General features: G+C 34.2%; 1 protein-coding gene across 2 annotated transcripts in view; it reads right to left on the bottom strand.

Moving 5' to 3' along the window:
• Positions 1-4,652: 4,652 nt before the first annotated feature.
• The window catches only part of LOC148623075 (KH homology domain-containing protein 4-like), a 38,299-nt gene continuing 17,162 nt past the window's right edge, over positions 4,653-25,789 (bottom strand). The window contains exons 10-18 of one of the 2 annotated variants that reach the window (XM_088573573.1): positions 22,531-22,618; positions 19,550-19,639; positions 18,867-18,965; positions 18,179-18,366; positions 17,032-17,196; positions 15,738-15,910; positions 8,481-8,551; positions 7,455-7,526; positions 4,653-5,762 (exon numbers count right to left, since the gene is read on the bottom strand). In XM_088573573.1, the coding sequence (XP_088429699.1) occupies positions 5,122-5,762; positions 7,455-7,526; positions 8,481-8,551; positions 15,738-15,910; positions 17,032-17,196; positions 18,179-18,366; positions 18,867-18,965; positions 19,550-19,639; positions 22,531-22,618 (1,587 nt within the window). In that variant the 3' untranslated portion in view covers positions 4,653-5,121. The remainder of the gene's footprint in view (positions 5,763-7,454; positions 7,527-8,480; positions 8,552-15,737; positions 15,911-17,031; positions 17,197-18,178; positions 18,367-18,866; positions 18,966-19,549; positions 19,640-22,530; positions 22,619-25,789) is intronic. The other variant, XM_088573574.1, reaches the window with a different exon arrangement.

Genomic DNA, 25,789 nt, shown 5'->3' with positions numbered 1-25,789 from the left:
TATCCATTTGCTTGTATTGGCCTAGACCTCAGTGGACCTTATCCGACTACTCTTACCGGAAACAGGTACGTCATTGGTTTTATTGATTTATACAGTGGTTATCCTGAAGCCTTTGCAGTAAAGTCTAAGAATGCTGACAATGTCATTGAGCTGTTGGTTGAGCATATTATCAACAGGTATGGTTGTCCTTTGCAAATAACAACTGACAATGGTCTTGAAAATTGTAATAGTATGATGAAAGAGACTCTTAAGGAAATGCGAATAGAACATGTTAAAACCAGTTTTTACCATCCTCAAAGTAATGCCAAAATAGAGCGTTTTCATAGAACATTACATGATATCTTATCTAAATTAATTGCAGACGATGTGCACTCTTGGGATTTACATTTAAACCATGCTTTGGCAGCCATTCGTTTCAATGTCAATGAGTCTTTTAGACAATCTCCATTTTTTGCTTTATTTAATAGGGATTGTGTTCTTCAATTAGATAATTTGTTAAAACCTCGTCGAAAATATGAGGGTGAAGAGTTTCATAAAATTATCCTCCAAAATCAACATCGTACTTTTCTGGAAACTTACAAGATCATGAAAAAATCTAAAAGGAAACAGGCGGAAAATGCCGACAAAGGGGCTAAGGTCGTGGCATTTCAAATTGGCGATCCCGTGTATTACAAAAATCATCGCAAAACAACTAAGTTACAAGGCAATTGGCGGCCGTATTTTCGGATTATTGAAAAGAGAGGTCCTTTTACTTTTATTATTAAGAATCAGTTAGATAACAGTACTACTAAAGCTCATGCTGAACATTTAAGATTAGCACCGTTGGAATGGGAAATACCAAAAGTCACAGGAAGAAAATTACGTAAAGCTAGGTATGTAGTACCTCCAGAGACGTCAGAAATGGATAGTCAAGGTGAGTCAGACTCAGGAAGTTCAGATCTACCAAATAACGACGCGATTACGTCAGATGATAATATTCCCTTGGCTCAATTAATTAAACCAAAGAGGCACAAACGGGTTGTTAAAGAGGAATCCACTTCGTCGTCTGAAGATGACACCCCATTAGCTAAGCGTTTTTCAACTCCATTCGTAAAAGGTATCAAAATTAAGCAGAAATCTCCTTCTGAGACTGATATAGATACCGATACGGAAGTAAGTACTACAACTTCATCTGGTGAATATTCTTCTCCTTTTTCTTCATCACACTCTGATAAGTACATTTCAGAATCCGTTTCGTCGAAGGTCGGTTCAACGGGATCAACCAGGCCTTCAAGCAGTGGAGAAGAGATGTCAGTGGATGCTGTTACTCCAAAACATATACTTCCATCACGTAAGAAACGTCGTCATCATAAATCCTCAAAAGGGAATGAGACATTGAAATTGACTTTAGATGTCTTGCAAAAGATTGCTTTGCAGTGCGTTTAATTCATTGTCATGTTGATCTTGTACTTCTGTTGTCAATTTCATTGTACACGGTTCAAGTTTGTATTTGTTGGTCTGTGAACAATTCAGATGTTCACAAAAGTTTTCATTGTAGTCATATCATTCATTTTCATTGTTTTATTTTTTATTCATTTTGAAATCTTAGTTATGGTTCTTTTAAACTTAACTGGAAAATGGTGGTTCAGATCGAAGTCAGTTGTTGAACTCGTTGGCAGTTAGCCAAAGTTTTAGAAGTTATCTGTTGTTATAACATTGGGTTCGCATCTCTTTTATGCAGATGGCACTTTACTTTAGAGAACCTGAAAATGAACCAGCCATGTAAACATTTCTGGCAGTAATTCTGATTCGTTTACAGAAGAGCCGTTTTGCCAAAGCTGGCGCCTTGATTATCAGTTTCTGGAATCGCTATTCCAGACATTACCTTATCGGGACAATACAGCATGTACATAATAAATATGTTTGTGTTTTTTTTTTGTTGTTGATTCATTGTGGTGTCTAATTTCGCATATGTTAGTAAACTATTTGAGAAAGGGAGGAATGTGTTGGTGACTTTAAGAATTAGTTTTGTTCATGTTAATTATAAATTGAATTATATATGCTTGGGGGTATGGAACAATTAAGGATATGTCTTATATAAGTGAATAGTATATATTCGGAACATGTTGTATATTCTGTGATCCTCGCTTTTACTCTTGTAATAAACGTTACAGTCAGTTTACTTGTATTGGCATTATTCATCCGTACCAGACTCTACCACAAATTGCAAAACGTGCAACATTCTTTAAACCGACTTTTACTTCTCTAGTTCCCTTACAAACAAAACCTTCCATACAAGAAGTCACGATGACTTAAGTTGCAAATCAACAAACTTAATATATGGATTAGAATGCAACTTATGCGGTCTAATATATATCGGTGAAACGCAAGAACGATTAAACAAAAGAATGTGCGGTCATCGTTCGGGAATAAATATCACCAAATTCCCGGCAGTTTATCAACATTTTAATCAACAAGATCATTCAATCCTATGAAAGTTCGTATTTTAGAAAAAAAATTACCATCCTACGAACAGTCCTGTTCTAGGTAAAAGCTATCGAAGGGAAAGAGAAGAGTACTGGCTACGCAGACTAGGTACTGCAATACCCCATGGATGCAATGACAAAATCATATGTATAGGAAACCTTTCAAGCCAATATAACAATAGCATAAATGTGATTAATTTATTTGACATAACTCAAAGACGGGAAAGGAGTTATGGCCATCGCCACTATACGTTACCCAAGTTACATGATGTCTCAATAGATGGTCTCCTTCCTTTCATACAAACACCTCTTGGACTTCATCACATTAGAACCAAACTATTTTCTATACCTCTCACTCTACTACACTCCCTTTACAAAACAAGTCTTGACACTCCTGTTTCTGACCATACCTCATTATTATACAAACTTGTTGCCATCATTTTAGATATTGGTTTCCACAGACTCTTTAAACCAGTTTGTGTGAAAAGTCAAGATGAAGAAAAACGATCATTTCTTCCACTACCGTTTATCAAAAAAGGTATAGATGCAATTAATTTGGCTAACATACTCCATCACAAAAACGTAACCAACAAAATTCCCCCATATTTCAAAAACAAATCCCTAAAAACAAAACATATTCCTATACTTCACCCATTACATCCAAAATTTTCAATTATAAAAGGCTATTGCAGAACCTCGAGATAGCGGACTTCAAGGCTAAACAACCTGACTGTTCTTGGAACAATTCTCCATTTAAATATGGTCCTTCCGGTCACGTCGTTACGGGAGATTTGTCCATCATCGAAAACGAATCTCTGCGTTATATCCTTTCTAAAGGTCCCAAGTACCGTGAACCGCGCATTGATTCTCTGTCAGAGTGGTTAAAGGCCGTGAGGTCTTTAATTTTGAAACGAATGAAAGTTTTAGTAGGTCAATGAGTGCCAATGCTACATCACTTTTCAAAGACCCTGATGTAGCAAAAACTGTCTAAAATACATGACAAATATGTTGTCGTACCAGCAGACAAAGCCCAAAACAACATTGTTTTTGTCTGTAAAACGTTTTACATCCAATGTTTATTATCAGAGGTACACCTAGAAAATAATAGCAGGCAGTGATAAGACCTATACTGCTACCACACTCTCCAAAGAAAAAAATTGTGGAAAACCATAAATCTGTGCTATCCTCTTTGGTCTCTCTACCAAGGATGATGACTGTGATTTACCGTCTATGTACTGGATTCCTAAACCCCACAAGAATCCATATTACTACACAAGTTTTATGGCCATCATCGTAGACTCGTGGATCGTTACGGTGTATCCATCTATGCCACGAAAACTGCTTTGTTCAATGTGTCATAGTTTTCTTTTCCTCTTTCGTCTACTCCGGACTTGACTTTTTATGCGCAACTCGGCGAGTGTTTCTAGAAAAGCAGAGGATGCTTACCCTACCGGTGCACCTGGTCCATGCTCCCAGTTTTTAGTGGAGTGCGAGTTGCTCATTTGCTTTTGTTACTTTGTATGTATGATTTTAGTTACTCTATGTTCTTTTTTGTGTATGTCGGTTTTCCATGTCTGGTCTTTGTCCCTGGATTACATTCTTTTGATTACCGCCATAACCTTGGTTCCCTTGATTACTCTTAGTAACAGTGGATCAAAAATTTCCACATCAGATCTATGCAGGATACCCCAAGGAACATTCATACCAAGTTTGGTCCAATTGGTAAAGTAGTGTCAGAGTAGAACATTTTTGAAAGAAATAACATTAAAAATAGCAAAAAATGTTGAAAAAGGGCAATAACTCCAACATGACTTAACAGATAAAAATGAAAATTTGACCAGATAGATCTCATCATGCTGAACACTTTAACCCATGTCAGAATTTAGCTTAACCTAACAGTTACAGAGATATACGCGGAAAAACTACTGTCAGACCCCTATGTTCTATTTTTAGTAATGGCAGCCATGTTTTTCGACAGATAAAAAATCCCCAAAAAGTTTCTATGCCAGATACCCAAAGGAACATTCATACCAAGTTTGGTTCCAATTGGTCAAGAAGTGTCAGAGGAGAAGAGTTTTGAAAAATTGAAAAAACGACTACAACGGATGACGGACACCAGGTGATGGCAATAGCTCACATGGCCTTTGGCAAGGTGAGCTATAAAGGGCATGAAAAAATAATTTTCCATTAAACTTCAATTCTTGTTTTATTTTGTTGATTTTTTAATTCCTTGCATGAGACCATCATTCATTAACAAGCAAAGCAACAAATAAAGCCACACATATCATTTGACAAACATTTGATCAGGTAACTCCTCTACATTCATATAACACTGTGTATTATTATACTGTCCCTTTCAAACAAAATCCACAACTTACATGTGTGATACATCTCTTGATTAACACTTCAAGAATTCAATAGCCAACCTTTCACAAACTAACAGTATATATGGTACTTAAATTTCAATATCACACACACACACACACACACACACACACAAACACACACACACACTATGTCAAAATCATATCAAAACACTAGTGCTGCAAACTGAATCCACTTCTCTAAGCTTTTAAATAAGCAATAAATACTGCTTTTCCATGGTTTTTGTTCTTAGTAAAAATAAAGAGACAGTTAACATCAGAACACATAAAACCTACTGGCTTGTGATATAATATGGCATCCCAGGAGGTGGATAATTAGGGGGCTGTACAGACAATGCAGGAGGCTGAGCAGGGGGAGCCATCAGTGGCATTGTTTGTGGAGATGTTAGGTACTGACTACTAGAAATAGGTGGTGGAGGCATGGTAGCATAGCTTGGTGGTGGCTGTTGTAACTGTTCCAGTGGGGGCTGAATATCTTCAGGTCTTGCCTCAGGAGGAGGAGCAAGAATTTGCTCTGGTGCTTGTGGAGGTCCAGATAGTGTTATGGTATGTGTAGGATAGGGATGTCCTGTAGATGTTAGTACCTCTTGTTGTTGTGTGTAAATGTTTGGTGGACTCTGTGATGGAGAGATGGAATACATAGGTTGTTGTATATGATGAGTTGACATAACAGATAAAGGTGCAGGAGGAGGGGGTAATAAATGTGTTCCTGGCTGTTGTCCTGGCTGATATTGATACTGTTCTGTGATTGACTGAGGGGGCTGAAACTGGTAGCCAGGAGGAGGTTCATTGTCAGCTGGTGGTCTTTGATCCTGGAAGTTATCAGCCTCTGCCTGTGTATACAGTTGAGGAGCATTAGATATATGGTTATATTGGTATTTACCCCTGGATTTATCTTCTTCTTCTCTATAGTCTACAATGAATTAAAGTCTCTTAAAATATAAATCAATACGTTCTACAAATTAATATGTACATAGTAAATGCCAAAGGCTAAGACATAAATAACAAAGGCAGAACAACTGAGGTTAAAATTATCATTTCCTATGTAAACAATATGTCTAACCTGTATTTATCTAAAATGAATTAAATGTCCTTCCTCACTAGGCATTTAAATTTCAAATTACAATAATTCCAATAATATTAATTACTAGGAAATTAATGATTGATTTTTGGGGTTTAATGCTTGAGCAGCAATATTTCAGCTATATCCAGGCGATGAACATGAAATAGATAATAATATGGATATAAAATGATGATGAAATGAACAAGAGGCTCCCAGGAGCCTGAATTGCTCACCTGGTTGAATTTTGCCTTTCAAAGGCAATAAATTGAACAAGAAGTTGTCCAACAATTATGACTCAAGAAGTCTTTGGTAGGACTTAACATAAGGATCATTTCAACAAATGAAAGTTACCTTTAATCTATCATAGTTTTCAAGATATTGACTGAAAACTGTCAAAAAAGAAAAAGTCATTTTTTATCTTTCAAGGGCAATAACTCTTACAAGGAGTCATCTGACAACTTTTATCCCTGAAGACTATTGTAGTCCTAATAACAAGGATCATTTCAGCTATTGAAAGAATTTAGCTTAACCAAACAGTTTTGATGATATATATGCAAAATACTACTTTCTGTTCCCTATGTTCTATTTTAAGTAACAGCAGCCATGTTTTTTGACTAATCAAATATCCCCATACCAGTTCTATGCAGGATACACCAAGGAACATTCAGACCAAGTTTGGTTCCAATTGATCCAATAATGTCAGAGTAGAAGATTTTGAAAGAAAAAACATTAAAAATAACAAAAATCGTTGATAAAGGGCAATAAATCCAACATGGATTAACGGATTAAAGCCAAAATTTGACCAGAGATAGATCTCATCATGTTGAACATTTCAACCATGTCAGAATTTAGCCTAACCTAACAGTTTTGGAAATAAATGCAAAAAAACTACTGTTTGACCCCTATATTCCATTTTTAGTAACAGCGGCCATGTTTTTCGAGAGATCAAAAATCCCCACCACAGTTCTATGCAGGATACCCCAAGGAACATTCATACCAAGTTTGGTTTCAATTGGTCAAGTAGTGTCAGAGGAGAAGAGTTTTGTATAACTGTTAACGACAACGACGACAGACGACAATGACGACAGACAGAAAGTGATGGCAATAGCTCACATGGCCTTTGGCAAGGTGAGCTAAAAATGGGATTGGACACAAGGACAATAGGGTCAATGGGTTTTAATTGCCACTGGAAATATTGAGAGGTAGGAAGGATCGGGCAATTTAGCCTCCTGTGTTGGATTGCAAACTTCCTACTCCCATAGAATACCACAGCAGGGTTCTTAAATGTGCAATGAAAGTGGTATCTTTCGCAACATAGTGCACCACTGTAGTTTGCGGTCAGGTACTTTTGTATTATGGCCTGATGACCACAGTATGTAGCATGCCAGGGTACCCCATTCCACCACCTGGGGCATACAACCCAGTTGGTTCTGGGCACTATTTAGTCGCCCTTTATGACAAGCTTAGCGCTGCAGCAGCCTATTCTTTTGACAGCCAGACACGCATGGGGCTAAAAGGAAATTAAAATAATATTGTGTGTACCAGTTGGAGACAATCTTTCCTTCTTCCTGGCACCAGCGTCTAGCCTGTCCATTGATGGTCTCTTCAAGGAAGCTTAAACATAATACATTCATTGTGACAACCAAAAGGATATATTTGTATCACTTTTCAAAATAAAATATTCAATTCAAGGAAGTAACAAAGCAAATTTATAATAATATAATTTGTAGAATTTTTTTTCTGCCAAAAGACCTATAAAAATTATTAAAAAATCTAATTAATTTATAAGCCTATTCTGATTAATTTTTCTATCTCCAACATCTTCTCACACCTGATAGGAATGAGACAAAGTGTTCCCCACTCCAAAGATAATTTTTGTTTACAGTAGATAAATGTTTAAAACTCTATTGTAACATAATCAATACATTGTCAAAACAGGGGATGTAAAAAGTCATTAAAGGAACAGATTTCTATGAAATACCAACAGGGTCAGATTTCTTAATTCCTAACTTCTTAATTTGTAAATTATCAATTTTTAACTTATAAGTGTGTAACTTTCCATTTTTTATATTGAAAATCTGTTTTTGCAGCTTTGAAATACATCAATTCTTACTTTGAGATTCTTCATTTGCAACATCCAACCTCGTAATACGTATTTGGAGGTTTGTGAATCATCAAAATATTAATTCTCTTCATTTTAAACTTTCTTTAAAATAGCTGATAAATAATCTTTTGTCATTCTTCATACATTTTTCAACGACACTATTTTAGATTTAATTCTATTCTAATCAGGATGTAATAAAAAAAGTAATGATAATTACAGGGTATTTTGAAAAGAAATTGATTAGATTCTGGGATGATTAATGATTACAACTGTTATTGGAAAAATGTTATCAATTACACATGATTAATAATTACAATTACAAATCCCAATCTCTGCTTGGAAATATACTGTGCTCACAAACTTATTGAAATTGTAAAATTTTACAGATATGACACAACCATAAAAAAATGTATACTCCAAAAAGTTGAGTTCACCATAAAATAAACATAAAATTATGAACTTACCTGGTATTGGAGGCGGGGGCATCAACTGTTTATCATCTCCATAAACAACACCTTGTACAGGGGAGAAATTTCTGTAAATATACAATTTAAGAATATAAACAAGAGGCTCCCAGCAGCCTGAATTACTCACCTGGTTGAGTTTTGCCTTTCAAGGGCACTAAATTTTTAAACTAGAAGTTGTCCAACAATTTTGACTCAAGAAGACTTTGGTAGGACTTATCATAAGGATCATTTCACAAATTGAAAGTTTCCTTCTATCTACCATTGTTTTCAAGACATTGGCTGAAAACTGTGACAAAAGTCATTTTTCCCCTTTCAAGGGCAATAATTCTTACAAGGAGTCATCTGACAACTTTTAGCTCTGAAGAGTTCTGTTGGCCTTATTATAAGTATCATTTCAGCAATTAAAAGAACTGACCATTTTGGAGATATATGCAAAAAACAGATAGATCTTGAAAGAAATAACAATAAAAATAGCCAAAAAAAAAAAATGTAGAAAAAGGACAATAACTCCAACACGGCTTAAAGTTGCATTAGCTGCCAAATTTGTTTAGTTTTGATTCTATTGAATTTTGCTGATTCAAAGAAGTTTGTAGTAATGCAATTGAAGCAGTAAGTGTTGATCATTCCTACAGAATATTGTAAAAACAACATTTTTTTTAATCAGAGAAGATCGCTAGCTCTGATCTAATTAATTTTCACCATTATTTCCGAAGATTGCCTACAGGACATTCACCTGGGTTAAAAACACTTTAACCTTGGTAACTAGAGGCTCAAGAGAGCCTGAATCGCCCACCTGGTTAACCATTTGCTTATTTGAAAAACCTGAGGAATGAGACAGGCTAAGTTAAAATCAACTAAATTGTCAAATGCAGGAAATGCTTTTCATAGCATTTTCATGACCTGAACCAGAATTTTGCTAAAGGCAACAATTTTTGAATTTTTTTCAAAAACCTGTCTTATGACCCCTAAGTTCCATTTTTAATATAGGCAGCCATATCTATTCACAGATTAAAAATCACAACAGTCATTTTGAGCACAATACACTAAAGAACTATTATGCTTATTTTCATTCAATGATCTTCAATGGTTTTAGAGAAGATTTTCAAAGTTGTACAAGTGAAAAAAAAAAAAAAAACAACAAGAAAACTGTTTCAGGGGTCGTAACTCCTACAGTAGTCAATGAATGGTTTTGAAAATTTCGGCATGGGTCCTTCTCATGATGCTGAACAATTTTACCCATGCCAGAATTTTGCTAAAGGCAACGGTTTTTGAGTTATTTCCAAAAACTGCCATCTGACCCCTAAGTTCTATTTTTAGTAATGGTGGCCATGTTTTTTCATGAATCAACAATCCCATCTGTCAATTTGTGTGGGATACCCTAAGGAACATATATATGTCAACTTTCATTGAATTCTGTGCAATGGATTTTGAGAAGATTTTCTAAGTTGCACATGCAAAAATACAAAAAAAACACTGTTTCAGGGGCCGTAACTCCTACATCAGTTGACCAATTGTTTTGAAAATTTTGGCATAGGTCCATCTCATGATGCTGAACAATATTACCCCAACCAGAAATTTGCTGAAGGCAACGGTTTTCGAGTTATTTGCAAAAAACTGCAATCTGACCCCTATGTTCTATTTTTATTATCAGTGGCCATGTTTTTTCATGGATCATAAATCCCAAAGGTCATTTTGTGCAGAACACCCTAAGGAACAATCATGCCAAGTTAAAGACCTGTCAGTCCAGTAGTTTCAGAGGAGAAGATTTTTTAAAATTTGTCCACGACGACGACAATAGACGCCAAGTAATGGCATAAGCTCACTTGGCCACCTGCCAGGTGAGCTAAAAAAATAACAATAACAGATACACAGGTAAGCATGTGTCTTGTTTTCATTTCATTTCACCTACTTCTTGATTAGTTTTCAAACAAAATAATGACCATATTTGAGCAACACTGTATCACAATACGTAAATTTTGAAAGATCCTTGTGTTTTATTTGAACTTTTTCTTTTATGGCTTGAGTCCACAGGTCTTCCTAGCTGTTGAATGACCACTTTCGCTTGCTATCAGATTTGTTATTTAAGAAGCGACCCTTACAGCACATGCACAGATTAAGGTCACCAGAAGTCACATGCATACAAGTTTATCTAGGTCAATTTTTTGTCTGGCAAGACAATAAATATATAGACACCTATTTCATGTATTAAATACATTTTCTTTGTGGATATCAAATAAATTTCTACAGGAAAAGTACATTTTAGTAGAAATAATTCAAGCTAAGGTGTATTTCAACTGAAAAAAAATTTATGAAAATGACAGCTAATGCAGCTTTAACAGATTAAAATGAAAATTTGACCACAGATAGATCTCATCATGCTGAACACTTATACCCTATGTTAGAATTTGTCTAAACCTAACGGTTTTTGAGATATATGAGAAAAACTACTGTCTGACCCCTATGTTCTATTTTTAGTAATGGCAACCATGTTTTTCGATGGATAGAAAATCCCCACACCAGTTCTACGCAGGATACCCCTAGGAACATTCATACCAGGTTTGGTTCCAACTGGTCAAGTAGTGTCAGAGCAGAAGATTTTTGAAAGAAATAACATAAAAAATAGCAAAAAATGTCATAAAAGGGCAATAACTCCAACATGGCTTAATGGATCAATATGAAAATTTGACCACAGATAGATCTCATCATGCTGAACACTTTTACCCCTGTCAGAATTTGGCTAAACCTAACAATTTTGGAGATATATGTGAAAAACTACTGTCTGACCTCTATGTTCTATTTTTAGTAATGGCAGCCATGTTTTTCAACAGATCAAGAATCCCCACATTAGAGCTATGCAGGATACCCTAAGGAACATTCATACCATGTCTGGTTCCAACTGGTCAGGCTGTGTCAGAGGAGAAGATTTTAAAAAAATTGTTAACAATGACGATGACAAACAACAACGGACACCAAGTGATGGCAATAGCTCACATGGCCTTTGGTCTGGTGAGCTAAAAAGCAGCAAAAAACCATCCAAAAAGGGTAGTAACATGGGTTCACAGATTTTCACCAAAATTTGACCACAAAAAGATCTCATCATGTTGAACACTCTTAACCAGAACAGAACTCAGTTTAATCTTACTGTTTGGAGATATATGTGAAAAGCTGCTGACTGACCCACATGATCTATTTTTAGTAATGATGGCCATCTTTTTCAATGGATCAAAAAACCCAAACAGTCATTTCGTGCAGGATACCCTTAAAAAACAATCAAACCAATTTTCATTGAATTCTCTAAAGTAGTTTCTGAGGAGAAGATTTTTGAAAGTAATAACATAAAAAAACAGCAAAAAACATCCCAAAAGGGCAATAACTTCAACATGAGTCCACAGATTTTCACCAAAACTTAACCACATATAGATCTCATCATGCTGAACATTTTTACACTGTCAAAATTTGGTCTAACCTTATGTTTGGGAGATATTTGCAAAAAAACTGCTGACTGACCCATATGTTCTATTTTTAGTAACAGGGGCCATGTTTTTGATGGATCAAACTTTCAAAGATTACATTATGTAAAATAAAGCTGTAATAATACAGTTGTGTTTCTAATATTTAGAACTGTTTTTTCCTAATATGTAGAAAATGAATGCCAATGTGTACTACTTATTTCTGAAGTATAAACTGTAATCAATATAAACAGTATCGAACTTCACACACATTTACAAAATTTGTTCCATTTCACCATTTTCCCATATTTATAAACCTGTCCAAAAGTTAATTTGTATTTTCATTCAAAAGCTATTTTAACTGAGTATTTATCCCACACTGTAGTTTTCTTTTGATGTTGCTTCGAGACAAAACACTCACTTAAAAACGTTTACGTGATGATTTAACGGCTGAGTGGTAATCTAATTGAAATGAATTATATAAATACACACATTTAACACCTACAAATGTATATATATATAAATTTAATCCTACTTCCATATGGGGGAGGTTAAACAGAACAGCCTTTATTTTGGTTATACCTAGGGAAATTTTTGTCACAAAAATTACCGTATTTGTCATATTAGAAAAGAAATAAATCCTTTCAGGGGTAGATTTGTACTGATTTTAACATGGGTACAACATTTATATTCGATTATTTAACACCGAGCGACGGCAAGGTGTTAAATGAGAATATAAATACCCAACCCATGTTAAAATGAGTACAAATCTACCCCCTCCACGAATTATTTTTTAATTAAGATTCAAAAACCCCAAAACAGCAAAATCCCAACTTGTTTAGGAATAAAATTCCATAACTCTAAATTTGATCCACAATTTAATTGAAGGCTAATTTACCAATGTTTCATATGCTTAAGTCCTAAAACAGATAAACTATAATCACAGATGTCTCACCTGTTGCACATGGACACCATTCTCTTTAACTTGACAATGCACAATATCTATGCAACCATTTAACATCACAAAAGTGACCAATTATGTACCTCCACCCGTTACTCTAAAGATTTTTCTTCCAAGGAGAGACTATGAAAATACCACCAGAGGGTGTGATAATGCATTACATATGAATATTTACATCGGGTACTTCGAAAAAATTGTGTTAATTTGAATAAATTTAGTTGATACGTGAATATAAAGAAAAACTGAAAGTAAAATGATTTTTTCATAGAAAACAAAATTTGAACTATAAGTTTTTGGTTGTTCATAAAATACTTATGTTGAATCCAGAGAGTTTGCTTTCACTTTCGGTACAAAATATGGTGAGATTCCCAGGGCCTATTAATAACGGAAACAATCACATCCCATTGTTTATTTGTGAATGAATTGACCAATGATGTAATCTTTGAACATTTCCCTATCGAATGATACCTAAAAAAAGCCATCACTCGATCCCCATATAATAAAATAAGACATTCATTTTTACCCTAGTCCACAACGCCATTACCGGCTGATGATGAGGCAGAGGAGATACTGATTTAGTTTTATTTCGTTTATAAAGTTAATTATTATGCATTCTTTTAATTTGTTTCATATATACTACACATACCAAATCTCCCATTGACAAAACTTAGAAATTTTGTCGGATTCACAGACTTAATTACTTGTCACACAGGCTTTCAGAGCTAAATAAACTTGTACTGAAGTACAGATAATGGCCATGCATGATGAAGTCATTAAAAGTTAATAATAAAGGTTCATTGTGTGTTAGAATATACATGTATAGGTCTGGGGGAACCAAGGAAAGGCATGCTCCACTCTAAAAATAATAAATTGGGGGACAGGGTTTTTTTTTGTTTTTATTGCATGTAATATTGTTTTTTCACAAATTCTACCGCAAAAAATTTCTTCCCTCACTATTCTGGGGATTAAGTTCAATTCCCCTTGCTAACCTGAAATTCTGGATTGAAACCTCTGCACAAGGTGTTGTGATTTTTTAAAAGTTTGAGTCCACCGGCCATGTAAATTGAACTAACGCCATACAAAACACAAGCAAGTTTTTTTTTAAGCAAATGTAAAATAAATTAGGGAGTGCACTTATGTATACAAACTAGCCCCTGGATTAATTCAAAATAATAAATAAAAATAGCAAAGCAGGCAGAGGCACAAGAATGATTTTCAAACACACATACACACACAAATATCAACCAGTTTCATTCCTCTGCTCAAAAATATATTGTATTTCTTCTGTTGTTAATTAATTAATTTTTCTACTTGGAAAGGTACAGATTACGAAAACATTTTCTAGACCTACAACTCTTTAACATTCTATTTTGTTGTTGAAAATTCCCTACTCTCCATTCATTAATAAATAGTCTATTTCGAACTTGATAATTACAAAAAAACATTAATTTCTCAAACAATCAAATGAGGAATCCAAAAATAGCTTTCCTATTTTTAGAAACACTTTAAAAAATTAACTATTTTTTCATTTGATAAGTCCAAAACGTTCTGAATGTATCTAAGTTATGACGTCTATGGACAAGTCACAGACGTGAAGGTAGGTAAGGAAAGCCCAGCACAATTGCATCCCATAGATCTCTTCTTATGTGGATATTTAATGTTTTATATGAATTTCTCATCCCCTTAAACACATAAATGCTCATCACTTGATTTGTGAACGACAAGTTTCATGATTTAATCGACGATTAACACATCCTAACTCTCCACATGATGCTTGATTTCTTCAAAATAATGTAAGAAAAAAGTTTTCGTTCATAAGGTTTAAAGAGTAAGTGAAAAAATGAATTATTCAGGAAGCTACAGATACCATTGATTATTTTTTGAAACACGATGAGTGAGTGAAATTACGGTTTTTAAACGTTCCGTTGAAACGTTAAAAATGACATTGATTTAGGACTTGAAATCACATTACTTTGGACTTTAGAAAGAACTCTCCTGTGTCACTGGCCTCCCAGCTGCTTGCCTTTCAAAGGCAATAAATTTAACAAGAAGTTGTCCAACAATTTTAACTCAAGAAAAATTTGGTAGGACTTATCATAAGAATCATTTCAGCAAATGAAATTTCCTATCTATCATAGTTTTCAAGATATTGGCTGAAAACTGTAACATGAGGCTCCCAGGAGCCTGAATCGCTCACCTGGTTAAAGTTTGTCTTTCAAGGGGAATAAAATATTGGCTGAAACTGAAAAAAAATGCCATTTTCATACTTCAAGGACAGTAACTCTTACAAGGAGTCACCTGACAACTTTGATCCCTGAAGACTTTTGAAAGCCTTATAATCAGGATCCTTTCAGCAATTGAAAGGGTTTGGCTAAACCTAATGGTGTTGGAGATGCATACAAAAAAACTACTGCCTGACCCTATGTTCTATTTTTAGTAACAATGACCATGTTTTTCAACATTTCAAAAATTCCCACATCAGTTCTATGCAGGATACCCCAAGGAACACTCATACCAAGTTTGGTTCCAATTGGTCAAGTAGTGTCAGAGGAGAAGGGTTTGAAAAATTGTTAACAATGATGGAAGACGATGGACGCCAAGTGATGACAATAACTCACCTGGCCTTTGAGCTAAAAATGAGTGGCAGCACTTTTGAAAATGTGGGAAGTGTGAATGGTGAACAGACAGAGGGATAGATACCAGTTGATAACATGTCCCATTCAGACAGACGACCTTATAAATAGGGATCTTGAAGAGTACAACCAAATTTTGTTTTCCAACAGGGACTCAGCAACAACTTTAGAGCAGTTACAGACTTTGAAGGCATCACAAGTAGATATTTACCTGTCTTCAGCTTGTGGGGAAGCACTAGATTGTATTGGTTGGACTGTAGTAGCCACACTATACATCTCAGAAACCTGTGGTTGATATGGTGGGTGTGTTGACACAATTGGCTCATGTGGGCTCTGCTGTGGGGTTCCTTGCACCACCAAGTTTGCCAAATGAGGAGGACCATGCTGGAAAAAAGTTAAGAAGTGCTTTGTTACATGTTTAAGAAATGCCTTATATTACGATATTATTGTGCATGCCTTTTATGCAGTTTGAGAAGAAAATAAAAATTAAATTTTTGCTGTGTTTAAATTTTGTGTTTTAACAAAGCAGATGCAAAAATTACCTAGTATACATAAACATCCTTACTTTAATTCAAGATTATCAGAAGTAGAGAGTAACTTCACAATGACATTCAATGAACCATAGCATTTGTAAAATAAATGGTGTTTTTGGAGCACTCAAATGGTCATTCAAATTAATTGGTAACATGATCTTTTGAAACAAGGAATAACAACATGCAAAAATATATATCTATATCTATATATATAAAAGTCTAAACTACATCCCAACTCTAGAATCCATGTGAGGTTGCAAATTAGCGATGCAAATTTGGTTGCTCCCTCAGCAGGATTCGAACCGTTTCTCTTCTCTGACATCTATGGCAACACCACCTGCACTCAAACACTACATCATAAATATGCCAAATTCTAGATGTTATTCTGGGCGGCAAAGATGTTTAATTACATGTAAAGTCCTTTATGAATTGATATGCCTGATGCCACATGCTTTCTTTCCATCACTTTTGATGATCAGCACCAAAGCTGATGGATTTTAAAATACTGGCAATTCTTCCATTTGAAAAACTGATATCTAATCAAATTTTTAAGAAAAACTTTCACTGTGTCTAATTTAAGTGCTACATGTATTATGTTACTGTGAACATAGCCAAAATTGGACACATGTGAGAAAAAAAACTGATATTCGATATAACTTAACATAGCATTTCTTCCTCTTTTGTAACACTTTATAATATAATCCTGAATTCATGACATTTTGGTCCTAATCACTAAAGAATTGTCAAAGCATGACCCTCTGATGTCAGAGTAAAAATATAGTTTAAAAGTTATTTAGTTTTAAGTTGGACAACAATCTGTATGAAAACAAAGGAAAAATGTATAATGACACAAGTTTGTCCTTAATTTGTACTAGAATTAAACACATTACTAGATCCTTTATTTTATGTTTATATATTTTTAAAAGATAATGGTCAGATAAAATATACAATAGACACACGTCACGTCCTAACCTCATATCCTAGAAGATTTTCAGGAACTTTGTCCTCTACCTTCTCTTCTGTAAACCTCCTCCTAGGTTCTTCTCTTGGGGCATATGAGTAGGATGTAGTGACATGAGGTGTTGAGGAAAGAAGGGAAGGTGCTGAAGCTGCAGGAGGACTGTTTCTGCTTATTATCTACAGAAAGAAAATGTAAGACTCCAATAAGTTTATGGTTAAAAAACTGATACATTCTTGTGAATTAAACTTTAAATAAGTCTTCAATGAAACAGAGGTACATTGTAAGTAGAACAGAATATACCTTCGAACTTCATTGAATTTCTATATTAAAGGCTCACATTTCAAGTGATTCATACTCATTTCAAGTTTTACATTTTAAGAACAATAAAGAACCTTAGTGAGCACGCTCATATGCCCTACGCATCCCCATGTTGGATACTCAAGTAAATTTGTCTGTAAGAGAAATACATGTAGAAGGACTCCAATAAAAAAAGGAATAAGGGTGTTTCTTCAGCCTTTAGACTTTTATCTTCTAACTAAATTCTGTTATTCAGAATGGCAGTTTCAAACTCCTGACTGTGATTTCTTTGAGTTTTAGTTAATCCAAAGTAAATATCGTAGCAGAACAAAACATACACTTGACCTGTAACTTATCATGGTGAACTTACATACCAAAAACCATGTTATAATCTGCAAGCCTTAAGAAAACAAAAAGTCCGGAAAACTGTTATTTCTGTGAATTTAGCTAAGTTCAAGGCCCGTAATTTTGGTAAAAATCATCAGAGCGGAACCAACTTCAACCTTGACCTGTAACTTATGATGGTAAATTTGTACACCAAAAGTAATGTCAATATCTGCAAGTGTTTAGAAAAAAAGTCTTGAAAACTGTTATTTTTGTGAATTTTGCTAAGTTCAAGGCCCGTAATTTCGGTAAAAATCATCAGAGCGGAAAAAGTTGTTAAACTCTTCCTGTAACTTATCAAGGTGAATTTATATTCCAAAAACCATGTCAATACCTGCAAGCGTTTAGAAAAAAAGTCCTGAAAACTGATGATGGACTGACGGACGAGTCAAAAACATTATACCCTTCGCAACTTCATTGCATGGGTTATAAATAACAGTGCATGAATTAGCACTTCTAACTTTTCTGAATATTTACCTGTGTTGGTATACTGCTATGAGGGGGTCCCCATGGTGATGGTATAATTGTTGCCTGACTAACTACTGGTACCTCTGGTGGCATGGAAGTAACAAGTTGATCAGCTGGTATCTGTGGATGACCTAAAAGCTGTGGAGGAGGACCAGCTTGTGTCTGTACAAATATAGGTGGAGGTTGGGCTGTCAAAACTAAAATATACAAGATAATTAGGCATCACAACTTTTTTTTCAAAACTAGATACTTTAAAGAGCTTGAACTAACACCTGGAAAAAATATATATCTACTGGCTATATTGTATGACCAAACAGAACAAAATGTAAATTATTTATAGAGACACTTAATTACATTATTCCTGCAAAGTTGCAAGCCTCTGCTATATGGCTAAACATGATCTATGGCAACTTTGAGCCACCTACTAAGCAAGTGTGCCATACAAAACCACCCCAATAAGATGTCTATATGTGCATCACTGTCATCATAGTTGTCAGCACATGAATATCTCCAACTCAGCAATTTACAGCGTTAGTTACAAATCATGTATTATCAGCAGCTACTAGACCCACTTTTGGTGGGGCAGGTCAAAATTTTCTACGATAGAGTGTATAACAAAAATACATTAGGAATGACCAATAACAATACGATAAATATGAAATTCAATTCTCTGATTTATAAAATGGTGCTTACTGACCTGAAGGTGCAGATATACCAAGAGATGAAGCAATAGGCCCTGGTGGTAATGCTTGTACCGGAGCAAGAGATGATGGCACCATTATCCTTGTAGTACCTCCTACAATTATTACAGTAGAAAATACAATATTTCTCAATAATATCCATTTATAGAAAACAGCATTTGGCGTGCATTGGAGAAGCAACTGGGTTGAAAAAAAAAAGCATAATTTTAACAGGTAGCTAATAATCCAAATCAATGATGTATGAATGAAAAAATGAAAAAATTATTTCCACCATCAAAATGAAGATAAACAGAACAACATATATAACAAGCACAGTAAATTAATTCATATACATATAATTAAAAGTTGCTGTGTATTTTTTTCTAACAGGGCTGACTGGATTTTTTATACAGTGGGTACATTTTTATTTCCATGCAATACATCTGATGGTTTGTAATGAAACCCAACAAAGCAAATAAATTTCATGTATCAAGACCTAAATATGCACAGTTGTCATACTAGGTATACCCCTGCTTGTACATGAAGTTGATATTGGACAGCAACCATAGGCATACACCAATCAATCCATCCATTGGAAGCCAAGATACTTGTGGCATAATTCAGACGGACTGCAGTAAGGACTGAAAAAACATAATTGACTCCATCTTCCTTAAGAATATACCATTTAGTGGAAACTAACCTGGACTGGGCAACTGTTGAACTGTAGGTGGAGGAGCCATGGTAGGTACAGTAGTCAGGCCAGGATTGATTAAGGTACCAGGCATGCTTGCTGTAACATTGAAGTATTGGTCAGAGTATCATAAAAGTTGATGAAAAGTAACACCTGTTGATTATTCAGTCATACTCTATCCTTAGTAAGTAATAAAGGTCTAGAACTTTTATACACTTAATGTTAAGTAAGAACATTTCTATCATTACATTTCTAACAGGTAGGGTGAACAAATCCTTCCTAATGTGAAGTAAGGACATCTCTACCATTTCATTTCTAATGGGTAGGGTGAACCAAACCCCTCCTAACGTGAAGTAAGAACATCTCTACCATGACATTTCTATCGAGTAGGGTGAACCAAACCCCTCCTAACGTGAAGAAAGAACATCTCTACCATTACAATTCCAACAGGTAGGTGAACCAAACCCCTCCTAACATGAAGGAAGAACATCTCTACCATTACATTTCTAACCGGTAGGGTGAACCAAACCCCTCCTAACGTGAAGTAAGAACATCTCTACCATGACATTTCTAACGGGTAGGGTGAACCAAACCCCTCCTAACGTGAGCTAACAAAAACGGTGAGGAACAAATAACACAACAGGAAGTTACCAAGCATTTAACATCAGAAAACTGGACTAATAATATATGAAGGAAAATGTCATAGTTTCTTTCTAAGGTATAGCTACAATAAATATTCAAAGTTAACCTTGCCATTTGCAGTGTTAAAATATCTACATAACACAATCAGTATAACTTGACCTTTACACTGTAGTAATATCTACAAAAAAAAATCACTGTCAACCTTGAATTTACACTGTAGTAATATCTACAAAAAAGCTCATTCACAATCAACCTTGACCTTTACATTGTAGTCATATCTACAAAAAATATTAAGTCAACCTTGACTTTTACACTAGAAATATCTACACAAAATATTTGCAGGCATCCTTGACATTTACACAGCAGTAATATCTACAAAAAAAAAAAAACATTCACTGTCATCTTTGACCTTTACACTGTACAAAAATTACTATCTACAAAAACATTCACTGCTAATCTTGAACTTAACACTGAAGTATGAATGTTTTGGTAATTATTAACTGGATGAATAAACCTGTGTGGTAGAACAAATGCACAAATTGTGATCTATATCTGAAACTGAAGATAAAATAATTCTAAAAATGAGAGGTCTTTTTTTTTTGTTATGCCATACAAATAGGACCTTCAAAAATACTACGAGTGGAACATGTTCATTGGACCTTAAAAAATAAACTTTGATTTTATTGTTTTATAACAAATTTCTAGAAACTGCAAAACAAAATTACTTCTATATAAACAGAACTGCATTTTATTTATCAAAAAGATAATTCTGGAATTATAATTAATATCATCATTGCAACTGAGTTGTAAATCTAATAAAGTAAAACTTGCAGTTCCTGTAACAATCATATTGAAGTAGAATTTTATCCAATATTACAATAAAAAAAAACATTTTTGTCAACAAATGGAAAATATGCAATAACTAATGCACATAGTAATGTTTTAACATTTACAGTATTGTTTAATGAAGGTAAAAATGTCAACTCTGATATACCTTGCCCTACTGACAAAAATTCTACTTAACCTTAGTATAATCAATAACCAAAAAGAAAAATGATAGCACAAGGATAAAACCATTTAATTTCAACTCAAGAACTAGAAAATAGTTTCCTTTCCTTTAATGTAGTGCCTTTCTGTAATAGCAAATCATTGGTATCACAAATCACAACCTTCAACACTTAATGACATCTTATAAATTTGTTCAAGATCAAAACAAAAATTGGTCTGTAACACAGTGTGTCAGTAATTAAGTAGCTTCAGTGTTAATCACACAGAAACTGTTCTAACCACTAGTTTATATAGGAGAGTAGTATCAGCTGTATTATAAACTGTAGTAATACTTCTTTCTTTCTCTCCATGAAATACTGTAAACAAACATTTGTTCAATAGTTTTGAGACAATTCAAAAATCCTATAAAAGCCAATCGTTGTGAATCTTCATAATTGGATAATATTTGACACATTTGTTTCTGTAAATTGTAAAGAAAAGTGGCCACAAAAAAATGCCACACAAAAGAGTGATATAGAATAAAAATAGTTTTTGAATCCAGAAAGTATCATAGCAGGCTCAAAAGTGTGAACTGTAATATTCTGACAAAAACTGACATTAAGGCATAACAACAATAAATTTGACATTGGAAATCTCTGACAGACACAATCCCTTACATTCCTGAGAAACACAGACAATTCACCATTAATTCTTTGAAAGTTAAGTGGCTGAAATTTCAAGAGTTGTGTAAAACAGCAATTAAAGATTCAAATAGAACAAAAAAAAAACACAAAACAGACAAACAAAAAACCAAATTGTTAATCATAACTTTGTACAATTCCACCATCTTTAAATAGAACTGAAAGTAAACTATCAATTACAACTATAATAAATAGAGTTATCATATTATTTCAACATCTGTAAACTTAGAACACAAAGAGATAAACAAACAGATTGATATCAATTACCCACATCACGGGCTGTCATATGATACCATGTAGCAGTAATGAACTATCACGATCATTGATATTAATTACCCACATCATCAGCTGTCATATAATATCATGTAGCAGTAATGAATTGATCACTACATTATTTATCATAAATCGATAAATATCGGTAAAAATAAACTTTTGTTCCTATTCCATACCTGCATTCCTGTCTAATTAAACAATAGTTAAAATCAAGAAATAAAAGATCATGGTCAGGTATCATAATCTCTTCAGTCAGTCACTTTAATGGAATATAAATATATAAATATTATATGTAAAATTTCACTGTATCCAATGGTCTCCTAAAACAATATTGCAAAGAAAATATTGTACCCATTTGGAACTCCTCTGTTATACATTAGGACTTACTCTGCTGTGACAGACCTGCTATAATGGTGGCATGTCCAGCGGGTAATGCTGCCAATGCTTGCTGAAATTGGGCATAATCCTGCTGAACCTACAATCAGAGCAAAGTTCATTCATATTACCATCATATCAACGAATTTATCATCTGATAAAAAAGGACTCTAAGTATTTAACTGAGGGAGGTTGAAGCTGTCTGTCAAACCAGGTATGAAACCAATTCTGTCCTGTTAAAGCTAGCAAAAATGTGTCCAAAATCTTTAACCTTGAATTTTTTTCAACAGTAAAACTCCAATCAAGCATAAGCTGAAATATTAGGTACAACACATCCAAAATGAATTTGCATGTGTTGTGCTAGCAAACCCCCCTATTGTACAGAAAGTTGATATCAGGCAGCAACAAAAATCTCAACATAAGATCCATCTATACACACCAAATATGAAATAAATCCATTCATTGAGAGCCAAGGTTTTTGTGACGAAAATTATCTAGTGAAAAATGGTCCAGTCCCATGAAACAGGAAGTAGATATCAAACAGCATCCCAAATCCCTTACAGCATATGCTCCATCTATATGACACAACACGCCAAATTGTAAGTCAACCCATCCATTGGGAACCAATATAATTGCAACAAAAATCGTACTTATGGAATGATGATCAGATAACGTGATTCCAGTATACCACCCACTCGTTAAGATAAAAAAAAAATCTGATAAAAACATATAGCATATCCTGTTGAAACTACATACCATTGGGAAATTGAAAAGTTTTTTTAAGTTTTTTTTAGAAGCAATGAATGAATAAACAGACTACTAGATTATCCCCCTTCCTGATAAGAAATGTTGGTAACACTTTCACTGACTACAGGCTTTACTAATTCCTTATTCTTCAGTGTATTTTACACATTTTAACTTTTTCTCAGTTCAGGAGGTAGTGTGGGGTATAATGAGTTTCTAGACCTGTGACATAAAAGGAAGTCATCACCAATACTTTAATGTCATTTTGTAATTATGAAAACAGTTTTTATATGAAATTGTTTTACTTCTATTTAATAGTTGTTGTTTTTATCAATGAATGCTGTTTATCTTGTATTTCATAGTTTGTATGAAAGCCATGATAAGCTTACTAAATTTTTTATGAAAAAATTCCATGGTTATTCATTTCACAGATGTGTTAGAGCATCTTATACACAACACCCCACCATTTCTCATAGACACCAAAAGATCAATCATACTGGTCAATTGTCACTTATCATTTCATCAACTTGTTGAACTGGTTCTCATGTATTAATAAATCAGCTTGGCATATTTAAATATCTTTTTTCATAAACTGTTTACACTATAGTTTTAGTGAAACCCCTGATATATATATATTAACAGGAAATGTATATATCAGATCATTTGTAGAATGGATCAAAAAATTATGTAGTTTTTAATCAGTAAATTGCCAACAAACTCAAGGACACTGCAAAATATACTTTATTCCAAAGATTTTTTTTATAATAGGCTACACATTCCAGAAAATTTACTGGCACTTACTTATTTCCAAGTGGACTTCTGGTGATATTACCTTGCGCCCCAATGTGTGGTTTTCACATTAACTAAATTTTGTTCTCCTATCTCCCTTGCCAAGAATGGGTTGCCCAGTTTACACAGATGTATGGAATACACAAAAGAAAAGGGTACAAACAAGTAGAGGTACATCAGATTTCCTACTCCAAGCTTATTGTGGAATGTACAATGAGAAAAAGTATATCGTGCATAAATGCTTTCTGGTATTTTTCCCTTTTATCACACAAGTGTTGTAAAACACATATCTACAAAGTGATTTTAAAATTAGTCCATATCATGCTTGGTGAGTCAAAACTTGTCTTAGAAAGACAATAAATTGGATAGAGGAAATAATTGATTAGTTTATCAACTAAAAGACAGGACTCTATTTCATCCCTAAAATAATTAATTAAAAATGAGACTTAGTCAAAACTTCTTCTGGATTTGTCTGGCAACCATCTAGAAAATGACATTCCAAAAAAATATATACATTCTATATACCATATTAAAGATGGTCATGCACTTTGATAATAATTGATTTTTGATTTTGAATTAATTTTGTATAGTATTTAAATAGACGATCTGGTTCTCTGACAATTAAAGACAAATCAAATTAAATATATACTGTATCCTAAAACTGAACAATATTAGGAGTTAACACAATAAATTCCTTTCATTCTCATTTATCAAGAATTATATACATTAAAACTGGACTCAAAACAAAATTTTAAAAATTACCAGTTATTAATGTTACAAAATCTAAGAGTCAAGACAGAGTTCGTTCTCACTGTTGCATCCCTTGTGTCCAGTCAGTCGCAGGCTGTCAACCAGTCCCCAGCTTTATTTTGTCTATTTATTCATATTTCTCACCTGTCATTAATATTCATATATTCTGCTAAGGGATATGACTGTTACGGACTTATTTCCCCGAATTATAAGCTATAGTAGGTCCCGTCTTCCTTCTTTTCCATTCCGTTATTATATTTTCCCCCTCGATGTTAACCATGTTTGTATTTGGCAGACCGGAAGTAATTATTTAGGAGAATATAGACTTCTGTGGGAATGCAAAGATTTCTTAACCAATCATATCGTTTGGAGGCCCACAAGGATAAACCAATGATATTAGCCGAATCCCCACATTCCTGAAAGTGGGCCTAAAATGCCAACAAGTGGGGCAGTTATATATAAACTGTGGGCCGGCGTCCTAAAATCAATCCTGGTAGAATTATTCTAAGAGCAGTTAGGACTATTCATCTCGATTTTGACCACTGAGTGCTGCCAGCTTGCCAGGAGAACAACATCCGTGGTATATCCCTGTATTTTTAGTAGTAAATATTTTTACTATGACCTGACCTTGACATAACATAAAGAACCTAGCAGCCCATGTCATATTTTGGGGGGGGACCTCCGTTTATACTTTAGTGTTCAGTGGTAGGGTTTTAACATTATATATTGTATGTATTAAATTATTGACTCCTGAGAGGTTAGTAAATGTTATTTATAAGTTGAAATTCTGCTGAGTTGTGTATTAAGAACAAGTATATGGAAATACCTTCAAAGGCCACGCTACCAGTGAAATACCACTTTCCTATACACTTGCGCTTGAAATATACCTAGACACCCGTGAGGGTGTAACATTAATTTCTAAAATTGAAATAGTTATACTTTTAGTGCATAAGTCTGTGCAAACAGATAGTTTGTGCATTGAAATTCG

Source organism: Perna viridis, chromosome 3 (genome assembly GCF_037379345.1).
Source record: "Perna viridis isolate PV_CMFRI_1.1 ecotype Kerala chromosome 3, ASM3737934v1, whole genome shotgun sequence".
NCBI classification, from domain to species: domain Eukaryota; kingdom Metazoa; phylum Mollusca; class Bivalvia; order Mytilida; family Mytilidae; genus Perna; species Perna viridis.
Note: the sequence above shows the minus strand (reverse complement) of the source record. Positions and strands in the feature narration are given on the sequence as shown.